This window comes from Hyperolius riggenbachi, chromosome 1 (assembly GCF_040937935.1).
Source record: "Hyperolius riggenbachi isolate aHypRig1 chromosome 1, aHypRig1.pri, whole genome shotgun sequence".
Taxonomy (NCBI): domain Eukaryota; kingdom Metazoa; phylum Chordata; class Amphibia; order Anura; family Hyperoliidae; genus Hyperolius; species Hyperolius riggenbachi.
Window position 1 is genome coordinate 390568504 of NC_090646.1, and position 19154 is coordinate 390587657.

General features: G+C 44.0%; 1 protein-coding gene across 5 annotated transcripts in view; it reads left to right on the forward strand.

Annotated features, from left to right (window-relative positions):
- MTAP (methylthioadenosine phosphorylase) overlaps positions 1-19154 on the forward strand; it is a 92966-nt gene that overhangs the window by 29446 nt on the left and 44366 nt on the right. For 4 of the 5 annotated variants that reach the window (XM_068234466.1, XM_068234488.1, XM_068234482.1 and 1 more), the window contains exon 3: positions 7870-8037. In XM_068234466.1, the coding sequence (XP_068090567.1) occupies positions 7870-8037 (168 nt within the window). Of the gene's footprint in view, positions 1-3238; positions 3298-7869; positions 8038-19154 lie in introns of all 5 variants that reach the window. The other variant, XM_068234457.1, reaches the window with a different exon arrangement.

Here is a 19154-nt window from a genome sequence, read left to right on the forward strand (position 1 = left end):
GCCAGCAATAGGTGGCAGCAGTATAGGTAGCAAGGGATAGGTGTAGCTAGTAATAAGTGGCTGTAGTATTTATTTATTTTTCAGTATTTATATAGCGCCGACATATTACGCAGCGCTGTATAAAGTATATATTGTCGTGTCATGAACTGTCCCTCAGAGGGGCTCACAATCTAGTCCCTACCATAGTCCTATGTCTGTGTATGTATTGTGTAGTGCATGTATCATAGTCTTGGGCCAATTTAGGGGGAAGCCAATTAACTTATCTATATGTTTTTGGGATGTGGGAGGAAACCCACGCAGACACGGAGAACATACAAACTCCTTGCAGATATTGACCTGGCTGGGATTCGAACCTGGGGTCCCAGCATTGCAAGGCAAGAGCGCTAACCACTACGCCACCATGCTGCCAGTATAGATAGCCAGGAATAGGTGTAGCCAGCAATAGGTGGCAGCAGTATAGGTAGCCAGGATAGGTGTAGCTAGTAATAGGTGGCCGCAGTATAGGTAGCCAGGGATGGGGGGGGGAGGGGCGCTTCACTTGGGGTGGGGCTTAATCCAGGGACATGGCACATTATATGATTTGTATGTGTAGTACAGCTAAGAAATAAAACATTAAGATCAGATACATCAGTCTAATTGTTTCCAGTACAGGAAGAGTTAAGAAACTCTAGTTTTTATCTCTATGCAAAAAAGCAATTAAGCTCTGCGACTTTCAAAGTCGTGTAGAGGGCTGTTATCTGACTTTTATTATCCCAAGTGTTATTGAACCATTTACTTTTCCTCTGCCAGAGGAGAGGTCATTAGTTCACAGACTGCTCTGAAAGAATAATTTTGAATGCTGAGGGTTGTGTAATCTGCACATATTATAGAATGATGCAATGTTAGAAAAAACTATATACCTGAAAATAAAAATATGAGAATATTTTCTTTGCTGCTAAACTTCTAGTAATTATTCATAGTACACAACCAATTCATCATATCATATTTTTTTTTTTCCGCTTCAGTGTCTCTTTAACCCCCTTGGCGGTATGAAAAATCCCGCCAGGGGGCAGCGCAGCAATGTTTTTTATTTTTATTTTTTTAAATCATGTAGCGAGCCCAGGGCTCGCTACATGATAGCCGCTGCTGAGCGGCATCCCCCCGCCCGCTTCGATCGCCTTCGGCGATCTCCGATCAGGAAATCCCGTTCATAGAACGGGATTTCCTGGAGGGCTTCCCCCGTCGCCATGGCGACGGGGCGGGATGACGTCACCGACGTCGGGACGTCATTGGGAGTCCAGGGCCACCCCTCGGCGCTGCCTGGCACTGATTGGCCAGGCAGCGCTGGGGTCTGGGGGGGGGGGCCGCGCGCCGCAGCAGATAGCGGCGATCGGGCGGGGGCCGGCGGCGATCAGAGTGCTGGCGCAGCTAGCAAAGTGCTAGCTGCGTCCAGCAAAAAAAAAATTATGAAAATCGGCCCAGCAGGGCCTGAGCGGCACCCTCCGGCGGCTTACCCCGTGTCCAGCACGGGGTTACCGCTAAGGAGGTTAAGCAGAAGCTGTTTTGGTGTGCACTGCTTTGTGTGGCTGTTGCTGAATTCTTGAGACGAAAGCATTTTAACACATAATGAAATGGTTAAATTGGTTAGCAAGCAGAACTGAACTCTCAGACTGCTGTACTAAAGGCAGTTTCTTTATCGCTATACTATGGTATCTGCCTTGCTGGAAAGGAAGAAAAACTGTTCATCTTTCAGGTTTTTTTGTTTTTCCCTTCCTCTCCAACAATACCATAGCAGAAATTCAGCAGCAGCTGTACAGGGCAGCACACACGTGTGTGTGTGTGTGTGTGTGTGTGTGTGTGTGTGTGTGTGTGTGTGTCTCTCTCTATCTATATCTCTCTCTATCTCTCTATATCTCTATCTCAGCACAAATCAAATTGTATGCAATGCAGCATGAGCGATCCCCAGTCTCTCTAAGAAATATATAAACACAGAGGGGCTGCAGCACACAACAGGAAAAGAGTAATAGGGGCTCTTGGTTACGCTTTAACGCGCTTAAGCTTACCAACTGTGCCAAAGTGTCCCCAACCTGGTGAGTCCTACTCTAACCATGCAAAAATGCTAGTTTTATTATTTATTCTAGTGGGAACCATTCCAAAAGCCTTAGAGCCAACTAAATGGGGGAAAAAGGAAGTTAAAAACACCTCACCTTCCTACTAGCTACTCTGAGCTCCGCTCATTTATGTGCTTAACTGTGCTAGAGGTATGCTTAACGCCCTGCAGCCCCTCCGTATGTATGTATGTATGTATGTATGTATGTATGTATGTATTTTTTTTAAATGAATATTGGGGAGTATGTGGAAGTGGTAAGTGATTTATTACATGCAGAGCTGGAAGGAACTAGGCAAGAGTTGTTGTGATCCAGCAGAGAACTGTAACTGCGGAGTTGATCAGAGTGATCTCACAGGAAGAGGTAGGCAAAGCCGGGTGATCAGTGATAGACTGTCCAGTGCACAGTCCCCCCCAACTGTTTCTAAGCTGCAGCCATGATAGGATCCCCGAACTAGGAACAGCAGCCAGCCAGCCACAAAGCCACTGGCAGTTGATAGGTAGGGGTATGCTGACATTGTGCCTTGGATGACCCGCTGCTTCACTAAGCATCCTGCAGCCTCACAGCCTCAGCAGTGTGATCTATCAAAGGGCATCTGGAGGAGGCAGAGAGATCCCGAACTGTTCAGCGGGTTGGCAACCCATGCTTTGATCCCAGCCGGACAAGTATGCAGCATCCCACTCCCCGTTGAACCTCCTGTGACTCCCGCAGCTCTCAGAGGAAACTCTCACCTGATCCGGTCGTTCCAAAGTCTGAAGTCCCCTCCAGTTTGCATCCTTATTGGCAACCCCGGGTGATTGCATTTTCGCTGGCTGTTTCACTGGCAAGGTTCTTGCATCCTTGCTGGCGTCCCCACACTGCATGACCTCAGGGCTGTAGGAGGCTTAGCAGGGGCCATCGTGCAGGTTCTCTCTGTGTGTTTGGGGGGTGGAGGGGTCATCTGAGGACGTCAGGTGACGGGCGAAATGTACAAAATGTATTATTTGGACCATAAGACTCGCTGACTTTTCCCCTTACTTTGGGTCCGAAATATACGGTATACATTTCTATGTATGATTTGGGGTTTATTGTTACTCAAGAATTTATTATGCAGTGTTAGAGCTCTATTACTTATGCATAATTTGTTTTTCTTTTTCCCATATCTCTTTAAGCCATCTGATGCCTTGATTTTGGGAAAGATTAAAAATGTGGATTGCGTGTTACTTGCAAGGTAATGCTATAAGTGGAAAGTGCCTTATATTAGTTTAGAACTAATTTCAGGTTTTGTTTCACCTTATTCTTAAATATTTCATTTCAAAAATTTGCTTCAGGTACACTTTAACATAAAAAAAAGTGAAAAAGCCAATACTATTGACAGTGAGAATAGAGACAGAGCACAGAGATGGGAAAATAAGCTAAAGGAACAGAGCACGAAAGACTGAAAATCTTGAGTGCAAGTGAACAAGGAGGAAGAGATAGTTAGAGTGCACCCCTAGATACTGTGCTTACTTTTTTTTTTTTTTCTTTTTTCTAATGCCTGCAGACACCCATGAGCAGGGGCGTTCCTACCATAGTGCAGCAAGGGGCGATCCGCATCGGGTGATGGACGTCCCACAGGGGCTGTCACCAAGGCCCTCCCACAGAGGCCTGTGAAGGAGGGGAAAGCAACACAGAGGGTTAGTGGGGAGCGGGGGGGCAGACCTCCCACCTCCCTCACCTGGGTCCCCTCCTTCTGGCGCTCCCCCCCCCCCCCCCCTCCTAAATAGCAGCAGCAGACAGAAGCGAGCCAAGAGAATTACTCGCCTACTTCCTGCGTTTCAGGCGATGGGGCACAGCGTCATCGTCACAGGACACTGGTATATGCCTTCTCCACCACTCACTGTGCTTTCTGATTAACGGAAGCACAGTGAGCGGCGGAGAAGTCGGAGACCAGTGTCACGTGAGGATGACGCTGTGCGCTATCGCCTGGAACGCACGAAGTAGGTGAGTAATTCCTCTCCGCTCGCTTTTGTCTACTGCTGCTAATTAGGAGGGGGGAAGCGCCAGAAGGGGAGGACCCAGGTGAGGGGGGGAGGTCTGGCCCCCTTCCCCTCCGCTGTCCCCGCTGCTCCTCCTCCAAGCTTCCCCCATACCGGGGGCAACTATACTAATACTGGGGCAACTACACTACCTACACTGGGGGCAACTATACTAATACTGTGGTAACTATACTAGCTACTCTGGGGGAAACTATAATAGCTACACTGGGGGCAACTATATTACCTACACTGAGGTAACTATACTGGGGGCAACTATACTAGCTACACTGGGGGCAACTATAGTAGCTACCTATTCTGAGGCCAACTTTATGGTGGGAACCTACACCTTGCATTACCCACAGTGGCGAGCTTAGCATGCCACACTCGCTCCTTTCCTTTTTTGGGGGGGAAGGGGTCTTTTAATACCCAGCACTGGTTGTCAAATGCCCTAGGTACGCCACTGCCTATGAGTGTGTTCACAGCATCTCCAACAGTACTTAAAGCTAGTCTGAAGTGTTTTTTTATCACCTTTTTATTCTACAGCTGTCTTCAGCATTACGATACAAGCTTATTCACTGCATCCCCGCGGCAGAACAAGATATTTATCGCCCTGGAATACTGGGGCAAATTCCACAACTTTCCAGGTTGCAGGTTTTGATTTACGGGGAAGGCAGAGCTGTACATAGTAGTTCTGCCTCCTATTCAGTCAATCTCCACCTCTCCTCGCCCCTCTCAGTGAAAGGAAGACGGAGAGGGGCGGAGCTGTGATCCTGGATCGATATTAGGGCATTTCTGGAGCATAAATACCTCATTCTGCTGCAGGGATGTGGCAAATCTGTTTGGATTTTAACGCTGAAGATGGCTTCAGAATAAATAGTTAATAAAAAAAGCTTCAGACTCTTTAACCACTTGCGGACAGCAGTGATTGAAATCTACGCCGGGTGCTCTTTATTTCTGCTCCTGCTGCAATTGCATGCACCTGAATAGGGAGATTAAGCTGTCATATGACAGCTGACCTCTCCCCTCACTGATCAGGACCAAGGCAATTGGCTCCTGATCATGTGAGCACTACGATCGTGATCACTACGAGCACCGCTGATGGTAGTGATCACTAAGGCAGCTGCAGAAGAAAAGCTCTCACCTCTCCTGGTTCACCTGGTGATCATCTCTGCTCCTCCGCTCTGCACGGCATCCAGTATCACACTACCCCTAGTGTCGGGTCCCGGCTTGATGAGGCTAGATGCCGATCAGAGAGGAGGCGGGTAGAGCTGCTGGACCAAGGGGAAGTGAGAAGACAAGGCACAGAACAATTATTTGGCTTTTTCTCCTGTCAGACTGAAAGCGCCAAAGCTGCAGCCACTAGGGCTGAAGTAAGTGCTGGCTTACTGAACAGGAAGAGCTGAGATTCAAGCCCTTAACCAGTACACTACTTATCCACCATGCCTCCACTAGACCACCAGGGAATTGAGAGCTCACACTGGACCACCAGAGATTTAAAGGGACCCATCACTGGACCACCAGGGAATTAATGTGTACCCAAGACATTTCATATAAAAGCATTTATACTAACCTGGGGCTTTCTCCAGCCCATGGGCTTCCTCGCTGTCCTCCCGAGACGCTCTGATCTGATCCTCTGGTAGCTGGCCCAGTCTCTCTAGTCATGCCAGGTGCATTGTACTACTCTTGGTGACAGGAGCATGATTGGAAAGGGGGGGGGGGAGAGTGCTAGTAGATTTTATCTTTCCTGGGACTACTTCCCGTCCCCCCTCCTGTAGTCTTTGAGGTCCCTCCATGTCCTCTGGGTCCTTTCTGTTGTTCTTTTGTCACCCCGATTAACGTGCAGTGGCAGACTGGGTGTCCACCAGTGAGTTCAGATTAATTAGGTACACACTTCAAATAAAATCAGACAGTTTTATGCAGTGGACCACAACAGGCAAATGGGCATTTCAATGAATCTTATGTTCTCTAAAGGATCCCTTCACACAAGTCCCTTGCAGTAGAGCAAAGCAAAGTCCTGTTTTCTTGACTTTTCTGGACACAACACAACACAAAACAAACATGTTGCTATAGATAACCTAGTATCAATGACCTGTTTGTTTTAAGGGCAACCGCAAAATCATGGCAGACAGTAAATGGTACATCAGGTCCAGTGTGACCATTCACATTGGGCACCTAGCCTATATATATATGTACAGTGGTTTGCAAAAGTATTCAGCCCCCTTGAAGTTCTCCACATTTTGTCATATTACTGCCACAAACATGAATCAATTTTATTGGAATTCCACGTGAAAGACCAATACAAAGTGGTGTACACGTGAGACGTGGGACGAAAATCCTACATGATTCCAAACATTAAAAAAAAAACAAAAAAAAAAAACTGCAAAGTGGGGTGTGCATAATTATTCAGTCCCCTGAGTCAATACTTTTGTAGAACCACCTTTTGCTGCAATTACAGCTGCCGGTCTTTTAGGGTATGTCTCTACCAACTTTGCACATCTAGAGAATGATACTGAAATCCTTGCCCATTCTTCTTTGCAAAACCGCTCCAGCTCAGTCAAATTAGATGGACAGCGTTTGTGAACAGCAGTTTTCAGATCTTGCCACAGATTCTCGATTGGATTTAGATCTGGACTTTGACTGGGCCATTCTAACACATGGATATGTTTGTTTTAAACCATTCCATTGTTGCCCTGGCTTTATGTTTAGGGTCGTTGTCCTGCTGGAAGGTGAACCTCCGCCCCAGTCTCAAGTCTTTTGCGGACTCCAAGAGGTTTTCTTCCAAAATTGCCCTGTATTTGGCTCCATCCATCTTCCCATCAACTCTGACCAGCTTCCCTGTCTCTGCTGAAGAGAAGCACCCCCAGAGCTTGATGCTGCCACCACCATATTTGACAGTGGGGATGGTGTGTTCAGAGTGATGTGCAGTGTTAGTTTTCCTCCACACATAGCGTTTTGCATTTTGGCCAAAAAGTTCCATTTTGGTCTCATCTAACCAGAGCACCTTCTTCCACTTGTGTGTGTCCCCCACATGGCTTGTGGCAAACTGCAAACAGGACTTCTTATGCTTTTCAATGGCTTTCTTCTTGCCACTCTTCCATAAAGGCCAACTTTGTGCAGTGTACGACTAATAGTTGTCCTATGGATAGAGTCCCCCACCTGAGCTGTAGATCTCTTCCAGAGTCACCATTGGCCTCTTGACTGCATTTCTGATCAGCGCTCTCCTTGTTTGGCCTGTGAGTTTAGGTGGACGGCCTTGTCTTGGTAGGTTTACAGTTGTGCCATACTCCTTCCATTACTGAATGATCGCTTGAACAGTGCTTCTCAATAACTTTAACCTTGACCTGTCTGGTGTGTTCTTTGGACTTCATGGTGTTGTTGCTCCCAATATTCTCTTAGACAACCTCTGAGGCCGTCATAGAGCAGCTGTATTTGTACTGACAGATTATACACAGGCGCTGTTTAGTCATTAGCACTCATCAGGCAACTGACTGCACTCAGACCAAAGGGGGCTGAATAATTACGCACACCCCACTTTGCAGTTATTTATTTGTAAAAAATGTTTGGAATCCTGTATGATTTTCGTTCCACTTCTCACATGTACACCACTTTGTATTGGTCTTTCACGTGGAATTCCAATAAAATGGATTCAGGTTTGTGGCAGTAATATGACAAAATGTGGAAAACTTCAAGGGGGCCGAATACTTTTTCAAACCACTGTATGTTCTTATCTTTTCTACTTTTATCGTTCTACATTTTAAATTGGCAGTGTTTTGTTTGTTTTTCAGACATGGCAGACAGCACACAATTGCTCCATCAAATGTCAACTTTCGAGCTAATATTTGGGCTCTTATGAAGGAAGGCTGTACTCACATCCTGGTCACTACCGCTTGTGGATCACTGAGGGAAGAGATTCAGCCTGGAGATGTTGTTGTAATTGACCAATTCATTGATAGGTAAGTTTTTGTTTTATTTTCCCACTTGCAGCCCAGCTTCAGTCAGTGGTAAAACTCCCTATCCACTCATTGGAGCTTAGTCTGTAGCCAAATGTATCCTTCCAGTCTTCTTACTTACATCTGTGGCTCCTCTGGCTCATTCTCATCAGTTCTTCAAACACATCTGTTTGCAGCTGTAATTACAAACAAGTTATTTAGACTATCTTCCTGTATGATTGCTTTTCCGGTTAGTGCAGTAGTAGTTGCTTTGTTCTGTAAAGCTGAGTACCCACGGCCAGATGGATCGTGATCTCTGCCAGCGAATGATCATTCCCCAATTCATCTGGCTGAATCTGCGAGCGTCATTGGCGCCCTCGTAAATGAATGATTGCGTACACAATCACGGCGAAAGTCGATGAGGATTTGAACTTTCCTCCGCAATGTAATCCAACATGGCGGTCGATCAATGGCAAATGATGGCCACTTGTTTAATGAATTTTCTTTAAGGAATGGTATTCACCCATGCAATGTGCAAAGTGCATGGTCCCTCCCCCCCCCCCCTCCCCCCCCCCCCAATCCACGTGTTTCTGCTTTCAGGTATGTTTGCACTCACATTTGTGGGGAGCAAGCTAAATATTAAGCCATTTAAAAATGACAAGCAAATGTTTAGGGATGGCAATAGAGAACGAGAAAACACCATACATTTCATGAGCACTAATCTGATCACACATTTACACATTTAATGGAAAATGCCACACTTTTAACATTGCTTCCCTATCACTGCAGTATTCATTGCATTAAAAACACGCTCCTTCATAAATAAATACAGCTGTTTATTAATTGTTGTAAGCAAATGCAAACTAGATCACCCATTTTACATCCCATTATAACTAGGCTCCTGGGTGTGCCACTCCTTGCAGTGGGTTATGTACAGGTTGAACAGACTTGTCTCCCTTTGGAGTCTTGCAGAGGCTGAGCAAATGTGGTGTGGCCACTCAATTTTTCTCTTCTATCATTTGTATACCACCCACTCCATTACAATAAATGAGCCATGTATCATTGGAGTGGCCCCAGTGACTCACTTCCTGTATAGAAAAAAGCAGAGGCGGTTTTCTTGTGGCCATGGAGTGAGGGAGAAGCTGCCCGTATAATAAAATCCTTCCCACAGCAGCATTGATTGTCGAGTGCATGTTTTAATGCTGTTTATCAGCAGCTTGCTGTACTACAGTTTTTATATAGAATATTTGCTAAGCTTTTGATCATGTACCCTGATGGAGCTGTAGTTTCCCATTTACCCATGCTTCACACTTTCCTTGCAGAAACAACTGTCATTTTAGCTCTACCTGTGCAAATTTTACATACAGTAAGGCCACATACACACATCAGACCATAGTCTTTGGAAAATGAAAGATCACAGACCAATTTTATCCCCTTCCATGTAGTATGAGAGCCATACCTACTCAGTCTATTCTACGGAGCTGAACTCCCCATCAGTCAGAAATCTTTGCAAGATGCTGCGCACAAAGATGCTGTAAACATTCAAAAGATCAGTATCTGCAAAAGATCTGTTCCTGCAAAATGCATTTATAGTCTATGAGATCTGCAGATCCTCATACACACCTTGTTTAACAGACATTCATCTGCAGATCAGATCCACCAGGATGGATCTTCAGATCTGCAGATGATTGTCTGCTCTGCAGATGAATGTCAGTTAAACAAGGTGTGTATGATGATCTGCAGATCTCAGACTATGAATGCAATTTGCAGGAACGGATCTTTGGCAGGAACAGATCTTTTGCAGATACTGATCTTTTATGTCTGTACAGCATCTGTGTGTGCAGCATCTTGCAAAGATTTTTTTTTCTGATGGTGAGTTCTGCTCCATAGAATAGACTGTGAAGATATGGCTCTCATACTACATGGAAGGGGGTAAAATTGGTCTGTGATCTTTCATTTTCAAAAGACTACGGTCTGATGTGTGTATGTGGCCTAAGAAAGCTGAAGTGCAGAGAAGTAGCCCAAGGAATTCTATCCAACTCTGCTATGCTGGTTTCTGTCCACTAGGCTTCTGACTTGAAAAGCAAGTGAATAATTAATTGTCTGATAAGCCTAATGCTACCCATGCATGGTACAATAAAAACATTTGATTTTTCCGTTTATTTGACCATAACGATCAAATTGAATGAGTCAAAATAATTGTTCGTTTTTCTTGATCGAAAAAAATTATCTTTTTTTTTTTTTTTTCTTTCAATAAATATTCGATCGGACATGTTGGAAAATTCTTTATATTCGATCTAACCGAATAATCAAATTAAATTATCTAATCAAAACAAATGAAAAAATTGTGCCATGTATGGGTGGGCACCATAAAGGTGGCCACTAATGATCAAATCTTTTTCATCCAATTTTACCAAATCTATGTAGTATAATGGTAAATTGAGTGAATATATTGAATGGGTGATGTAGGCAGTCCCTTTATATTTATATATTTATATCAGTCCCCTGATGACAAACTTTCCCTAATTGCTCACCTGAAAAAAATATCAAACGATGATTAACAAAAAGAAGTCCTTATTCCTGTCTCACGAAATTGCAAATGCAGCCAACAGACCTGCCCAACTCTTCTGCACGGTTGACAGTCTCTGTCTGAAAAGAAGTGGGCAAATTTCTTGCACAGTTCCTGTAAAGGTCTGATGCTGGATTTCCTGCAAGATGGATTACAAAGTCTCCTCCATACGATTTGCCATTCAATTCACAGCCCCAGAAGCCCATGCAGAGCCACATAACAGGTGCAAAAATAGCCTACCACCATGGTCTGATTTTAAGGTAATCACTGAAAAAGACATCTTGGATATCCTCTCAAACCTTCTCCAGACTACCTGCGATCTGGACCCTGGCCCCACTAAGTTCATGTTGAAATGCCCTGAACTATTTACACCAGCATTCCACAAAATAGTCAACGGTTCCTTACAGGGCTGTGGAGTCGTGGAGTCGGAGTCGTGGAGTCGGGCAATTTTGGGTGCCTGGAGTCGGAGTCGGGAAAAAATGCACCGACTCCGACTCCTAATGAATTTGTAACTGTAATTAAAATAGAAAATATGATAAAATGTTCTATTTCTCGGATAATAGTCATTAAAAATAATGTATATATACAGTATATATACAGTAATAGCTGTGCTCAGTCCACAAAAATGAAATAAACCGATCAAAATTAGTTGCTTGTGCTGCTTCAATAAAGCAGTCTCCGTATTTTTAAGGTCAGATATACATATCTGATTGTGACTGTATATATGATGTGTACACAGGAATCTCTTATATATACTACATAACATCTATGCTGTAAGAATAAAGCCTGATGTGTAGCTGTGTCACTAATAGAGATGGTCAATGAGATGGAAATAATTCTGCATTGATGCTGATTCATGCAAATGTATGCACTCCCTTTGCTGATGAAATCAAATACTGTGATATGTTATTAAAATTTGGTTTGGTGACTACAAATTAAAGGGTAACTGAGACGGATGAAAAGTAAAGTTTTATACATACCTGGGGCTTCCTCCAGCCCCCTTCAGGCTAATCAGTCCCTCGCTGTCCTCCACCACCCGGATCTTCTGCTATGAGTCCTGGTAATTCAGCCAGTCAGCGCTGTCCGGCCGCATGCCGCTCCCACAGCCAGGAACATTCTGCACCTGCGCAATAGTGCTGCACAGGTGTAGTATGCTCCTGGCGGCGGAGTGTGTGCATGCACACTACGCCTGACTGGCTCAAGTACCTGGACTCATAGCAGAAGATCCAGGTGGTGGAGGAGGACAGCGAGGGACTGATTAGCCTGAAGGGGGCTGGAGGAAGCCCCAGGTATGTATAAAACTTGAATTTCATCTGTCTCAGGTTTACTTTGTTACACAGTAGTACTATACTCTACATATGCACTCCCCACAGAGCTGCAGGGAATCCACTGAGAATGCTGTGCACATTGAACACAGAGGTGTTGTCTGTTTACAATCTCCTCATTCCCCTGCAGAGTACCTGCACATCATTCTTACATGTACCCACACTTACATTGCCTAGGGCCTGATAGATGTTCTTTGTTCCGGTTTGCACCTTTTACAAGTACTCCTACCAAGGACTAGTTTTAGTCTAAAGAGAATAAATATAGTAGTCTACATATCCTTCTCACTTCAGTTGTCTTGTAAAATTCCTAAGCGTTGGCAGTTAAGAGACGAATTTCATGTTACATACTTTTAATCAACAAAATTGTAATATGCAAATTAAAGGGAGTCGGAGTCGTGGAGTCGGTGGAATCCTAAACTGAGGAGTCGGAGTCGGTGGATTTTTGGACCGACTCCACAGCCCTGGTTCCTTACAGGAAGGGTGGTTTCCCTCTACTCTGAAAGAAGCAATCGTCAGGCCACTACTCAAGAAACCATCCTTAGGCCCAGTGCACACCGAGCGGTTTTTGGAGCGATCCGCCGGCCGCATCCGCCTCTAAAAACGCTTGTCTAATGTATTGCAATGGGATGGTGCACACCGGCGGTTTGCGGTTTTTGCCAAGCCGCAAACGCGCCTCCTGCTGCGCGTTTGCGGTTTTCGGAAGCGTTTCGTCCTCAATGTAAAGTATAGGAAAAACGCAAACCGCTCTGAAAAACGCTAGTTCAGAGCGGTTTGCCAGGCATTTTTGTTACAGTAGCTGTTCAGTAACAGCTTTTACTGTAACAATATGTGTAATCTGCTACACAAAAACGCACGCAAAACCGCTAGGTATGTTTAGAAAACCTCTCTAAACATACCTAGAATCGCTCTGAAATCAGCTCCCAAAACCGCTAGCGTATTGCGGATCTGCTAGCGGTTTTGGTGTGCACTGGGCCTCAGACCCAGATGCTCTAAACAGCTACAGACCGTCTCAAACCTCCCCTTTCTGGAAAAAGTTATTGAAAAGGCTGTCTACCTCCAAATTGAAGCCAGGCTCTCCAGAAACCACATCCTTGACCCACAATCTGGCTTCAGGAAATATCACAGCTGTGAAACAGCCCTCACCCAGATTTGCAATGATCTGCTCATTGCAAGAGACAAGGGTCAATGTTCCATCCTGATTTTGCTCGACCGCTCAGCGGCTTTTGACACAGTCTATCATGAAATCCTGCTCAACAGGCTACAAGAGTACTGTGGCATAGATGGCATTGTTCTCCGGTGGTTCATCTCCTTCCTGGCTGGCAGAACACAAAGAGTAGCCTTAGGGCCCTTCCTCTCCAACCCTGTACCACTAAAATACGGTGTACCTCAGGGCGCAATATTATCCCCTTTACTTTTCACCATATACATGCTGCCACTTGGAGAAATCGTACAAAAACATGGCCTGACCTATCATTGCTATGCTGATGACGCCCAGCTATATTTGTCATTCAAACCTGGCGTCACAGACCCTACTCCACAAATAAACGCATGCTTAGCTGAGCTTCAGGAGTGGATGAATAATAATTGGCTAAAACTTAATGCTGACAAAACTGAGGTTCTTGTTATCAAGGGCTAGGGCTCAACAGCAAAGCAGCCCCAGTCTCAACCAACACCACTAAGGATAGGGAGCTCAGACCTGAAGAACTCACTGTGTGCGCAGCCTGGGAGTACTCATTGATGGGAAATTAAGCTTCAGGAATCAAATCTCAGCTGTTGTGAAACATTCCTTCTTTCATCTAAGGAACATTGCAAGGATTAAACACCTAATTCCTTCACAGGATCTTCCAACCCTAGTTCATGCCTTCGTCACATCTAGGTTAGACTACTGCAACGTCCTCTACACAGGCCTGCATAGGAAAGAGTTACGCCGCCTGCAATTAGTACAGAATGCCGCCGCAAGGCTGTTAACGAGCCAACCCCGCCATTGCAACATAACGCCAACCCTGTTCTCACTTCACTGGCTACCGATAAAATGGAGAATTCTGTTTAAGATTGGCTTACTGATATTCAAATCCTTGCACAATCTGGGCCCTGGATACCTGAAGGACTTGTTGCAACTGCATCACACCCCCCACAATCTTAGATCAAAAGGCCGTAACACCTTGGTCAACCCCAGAGTCCACCTCAAAACCTTTGGAGACAGAGCCTTTTGTCATGCTGCCCCTACACTTTGGAACTCCCTGCCACACCCAATCAGGACAGCTCCATCCCTGGAAGCATTTAAGTCTAAACTGAAAACCTAACTCTTCAGTCTGGCATTCATGAACATCTGACTATCTCCTCTGTAACACAACCCAGCCTGCAACCCTGTATTAATCTGAGACACAACTATGCGCTTTGAATCCTATGGGAGAAAAGCGCTTTACAAATGGTATTGTATTGTATTATTACATAGAAATGGAAAGCTTGGATGAAAAAATTGGATCATTAGTGGCCACCATACCCTCACACTAGCTTTAAAGAGGACCCTTAACAAAATGTAAAATGCTGTAAATTATTCAGGATACCCACTTTTACTTTAAATATCCTGGTTTCGGCATCGGAAACCTTTTCTATATCTATCTTGCTGTATGTTGCTATGTAGCCCCACCCTGCCAGTAAGACTTAAGGCTCATACACACATCAGACCATAGTCTTTGGAAAATGAAAGATCACAGACCAATTTTACCCCCTTCCATGTAGTATGAGAGCCATACCTACTCAGTCTATTCTATGGAGCGGAACTCCCCATCAGACAGAAATCTTTGCAAGATGCTGCACACACAGATGCTGTAGAACAGTGTTTCTCAACTTTTTTGACCCAAGTACCCCCTATCGCGATTCAGTTCCAGCCAAGTACCCCCAGGACGTGCGGAGCGGGTGTTAGTTACAAGGAGAGGAGCGTATAAGTTACTACTAGCGCACACTACGCTGGCATTACAGCAGCATAGCGTGTTTTAAGTTTGTGCTCCTCTCTCATTAAGATAGATAGATATATAGATAGAGAACATGTGGTCAATATACTGTGTCTTTCCCTTGTGTGCACTGTTTCTTCATACCTGCACAGCCTTCAAAATCCAGGCTTGTGGTGAGTGGGACCAGGGATGTAAGTGCAAGCTTATTGGCTGTGGCAGTCGTCAAGACTTGCTTCGGCCAATAGAGTGCATTTACAGTAAACCAGGTTAAGCTGCAGAGTGCCTCTGTCGCTCTGCATATTAAGATAACTGAGTGCGGGTGGGGGGTCTGGCCAACACTACTATGGGACGTCGCTGATCAGACAGAGCTGATCAGCTGATCGGGTTTCCGCCCGCTGGCGCAGTTTACGTGCGGAGCGCGGCTGGCCAGTGGACACAGTAAGCCAGCCAGGGGCATAGCTAGAAACCATGAGGCCCCATAGCAAAGTTTTGGTTGGGGCCCCTCCCTTAAAAATTATAAGGTACCTTAGTGTGCATATTACAATTACTTACTATTACTACTACATTTGCAGTGGCGACGGGGCAGTGAGGAGAGGGTCACATAAGACTAAAATGAGTGATAGAATAAGTGAGCTTACACTTTAAAACAGCTTAGGTGCATAGGCAGAAGAGCTTATGGTTAGGCAGAGGAAAAGTGGGCATTAACAATGCAATTCTCAGGACGATCGACAGTCTGATTCAATAGTAATATCAATCGGAAACAATCATTCTGGATCACTAACAGAAGTAAAGCAGCTAACCAATCCAATCAGATTGATGGAATTGATCCGAAAAATTTATCATTTTCATTAATCTGAATTGTATATAAGCTTTCATTGCAGTAGTAGGCCCGAACAATCGTTTTGATATTGTGATCAAAAAAGATGTTTGATCGTCTGGAGAATTTTATTGTTAATGGCCACCAAAAAGCAGAAAATAAGTCAGCATTAGGCATAGGCGAGGGGAGTGTATGGTTATGCCTGGTACACACCATGCAATTTCCTGTCAGATTTTGGGTCAAATCAATAATCGATTTTCCAATCACTTCTGTACAAAATCTTTCAGAAAAACAATTTGAAATCAGATCTGACCTGCCAAAAATTATTAATTCAACACGAAACCTGACAGGAAATTGTATAGAGTTTACCAGGCATTAGGCAGATGAGAGGGGGAGGAGGAGTATGAGACAGCCAGTGCAATATACAGGGCGTCAAATAAATGCAAGGCAGGTAATCTAGTGATCAAACAAATAGATATGTTAAATTAACAGGAATACTGCAATTGGGTGACCATAACTGCATACAATAGTCTTAAATAAAGAGTGCAAATGCTATCACCATAAACCAGGATTACAATAAACTGCAGAACCTGATAGTGCAAACTATACATAAACTTAAAAAAAAAAAAAGAATACAGAGAAGGATGAAGGAAGAGCTGCCAGTTTAGTGCAGGCTCAGCCCTGTGCTGGGAGAAGGAGACAGTGACAATAATAAAGTGTGCACAGAGGGGAGGGGGAAAGACAGTGTCTGCAGGACAGGCTGACAGAAGAAGGGACTGAGAGAAATGTGAGAGCCAGAGGGTGGGAGAGATAACAGAATACCTGCAGGCAATGGAAGTCCGTAGAGGAGGTGGACCTGCTGGAGCAGAGACATATCTCTGCTGGCTGATTCAAACCACGCGGGGAGGTGGCGGAGCCACGTCCTCTGCAGTATGTTCCCAGCCGGAACTATAAATTAATTGTCGGCTGGGAGCAGGGATCTCAGAGAGGCGGAAGGTGAAATAGTCCCTTTCACCTGTCTGCCTGCCTCTCTGTAACAATCTTTGGGAGGTTTTTACTTATGGAAATTGCAGCCTAGTGGCTGCACTTAAGAAAAAAACTTAAATTAAAAAAAAAAAAAAAAAAAGCACACAGGCAGCTAGGACTGAAGGGCCTTGTGGTCGCGATGCCTGCTATCCCTATGCCACTGAAGCCAGCACAGCTGATGCTGCGTACCCCTGACTGTGGTCTCACGTACCCCCTGGGGTACGCGAACCACGTGTTGAGAACCACTGCTTTAAAAGACAACTGAAAAGAGAGGGACAAGGAGGCGCCATATTTAATTTCCTTTTAAACAATACCAGTTGCCTTGGTATCCTGCTGAACCTCAGCCATAGACCCTGAGCAAGCATGCAGTATATCAGCTGTTTCTGACATTTTCAGATCTGACAAGATAAGCTACATGCTTGTTTCTAGTCTGAGTCAGACACTACTGCAGTTAAATAGACCAGCAGGGCTGCCAGGCAACTGGTACTGTTTAAAAAGGAAATAAATCCGTCAGCCTCCATATCCCTCTCGTTACAGTTGTCCTTTAAAGACAGGAGATGAGCTTAGCGAATTGAGGCCAATCTCCAAACCCAGCTGATATTAAAGGAAAACTATAGATTAAATTTTTTTTTCTTTTTTCAATTGAGATAGGAATTGTTTGGGAAGTGCAGTCAAGTACCGGTGTATACATTTGACTGCTTTTTTTTGTTTATCGTTATCAAATTCCTTTTACACTTCAGTGACATCAAAATCTGACGGACTAAATCATGAAGGGAGGGGGGATTCACAGACTGCATCTGTTAACCCTGTGTGTGAGAGAAAGCTCTTAGCAGCTGTCTGTCTCTGAGAGCTGTCTGCAGAAAGCAGAGGAAATGTATCTTATGTGCAACATAAACATTTGTAATAGTATGTGAAACCTGGCACCAGAAAAAATTCATACAACTCTGATTCAATATTACACTGTTCTTACTGCAGAGATTCACTTATGCAAATAAAACATTCCATCCAAACTAAAATCTACACAAAATCAATTACAGCTTTTACCTATTTAACATAAAAACGTAGGAAAATGTTTACACAACCACTTAGACATTATTTGTACATAGTCATTTTAGAACCCTTGGTTTGATAGTGTTCATTTAAGAGAGAGTACACTACTTCTACTGGGCATATACTACAACCACTTAAACTGCAGAATTACTTGATTAAATTATGATTTTAAATAATGCCAGGATTGCAGCAGTAAAGCAGATCTCAATGAATAATCCCAGATGGATTACAGGAGAACTCCAGGACATATTAAAACTAAGCTCCTAGTTGCACCAGTTATTGTAATTAGTCTCTCAATCTTCCCTCTCCCTGATTTACTTTCTGAAATGTATTCCAGGTGGCAACATCTGGGACACTGGCAAAGTGATCTTTGTGGAAAGTTAATTTAACCACTTCGCATTCAGTCGTTTTCACTTTATGCATCCGAGCAATGTTCACCTCCCATTCATAAGCCTATAACTTTATCACTACTTATCACAATGAACTGATCTATATCTTGTTTTTTCTGCCACCAATTAGGCTTTCTTTGGGGGGGGGGGGGGGGGTATATTTTGCTAAGAGCCACTTTACTGTAAATGCATTTTAACAGGAAGAGTAAAAAAAACGGAATTCATTATTTCTCAGTTTTCGGCCATTATGGTTTTAAAATGCATGCCTCCATAATTAAAAAATTGTATTTGCCTATTTGCCCCGGTTATTACACAATTTAAATTATGTTCCTATCACAATGTATGGCGACAATATTTTATTTGGAAATAAAAGTGCATTTTTTCCGTTTTGCAGCCATCACTATTTACAAGCTTATAACAAAAAAAAAAAAAATATTTTAGAAATATTTACTTTGATATTTAAAAAGTTTAGGCCCTTAGGTAAATATTTACTTTTTTTTATTGTAATGTTTTTTTATTTTTTTAATTAAACATTTTATGTGGGTATTTTTGGGAGGGTGGGATGTAAATTGTCATTTTTAAATGTAAATATATGATTATTTTTTTTTTTTTTTACATTTAGGTGTAGTTTTACTTTTTGGCCACAAGATGGCAGCCATGAGTTTGTTTAGTGACGTCACTAAGCGTAACGTGTACGCTTAGAGGGACGTTAGAGCCAGAAAAAGCGAAGCTTCCGAGAGAAGGTGTCGCTTTTTCTGCGGGGGAGAGGAATCAGTGATCGGGCACCATAGCCCAATTCACTGATTGCCTGGCTAACAAACCTCTGGCCGGGAGCGAGCGTGCACGCACGCGATCGGCCGCAGGGGCGCGCGGGAGCGCACATGGCCTCCTGGACATAACTTTTACGTCCAGGAAGGTTAATTGGTTAAGGAAAGTTCTGAAGCCAGGGAATAAAAAAAAAAAAAAAAAAAAAAAAAAAAAGAGACCTGTGACACAATGATGCCACATAAT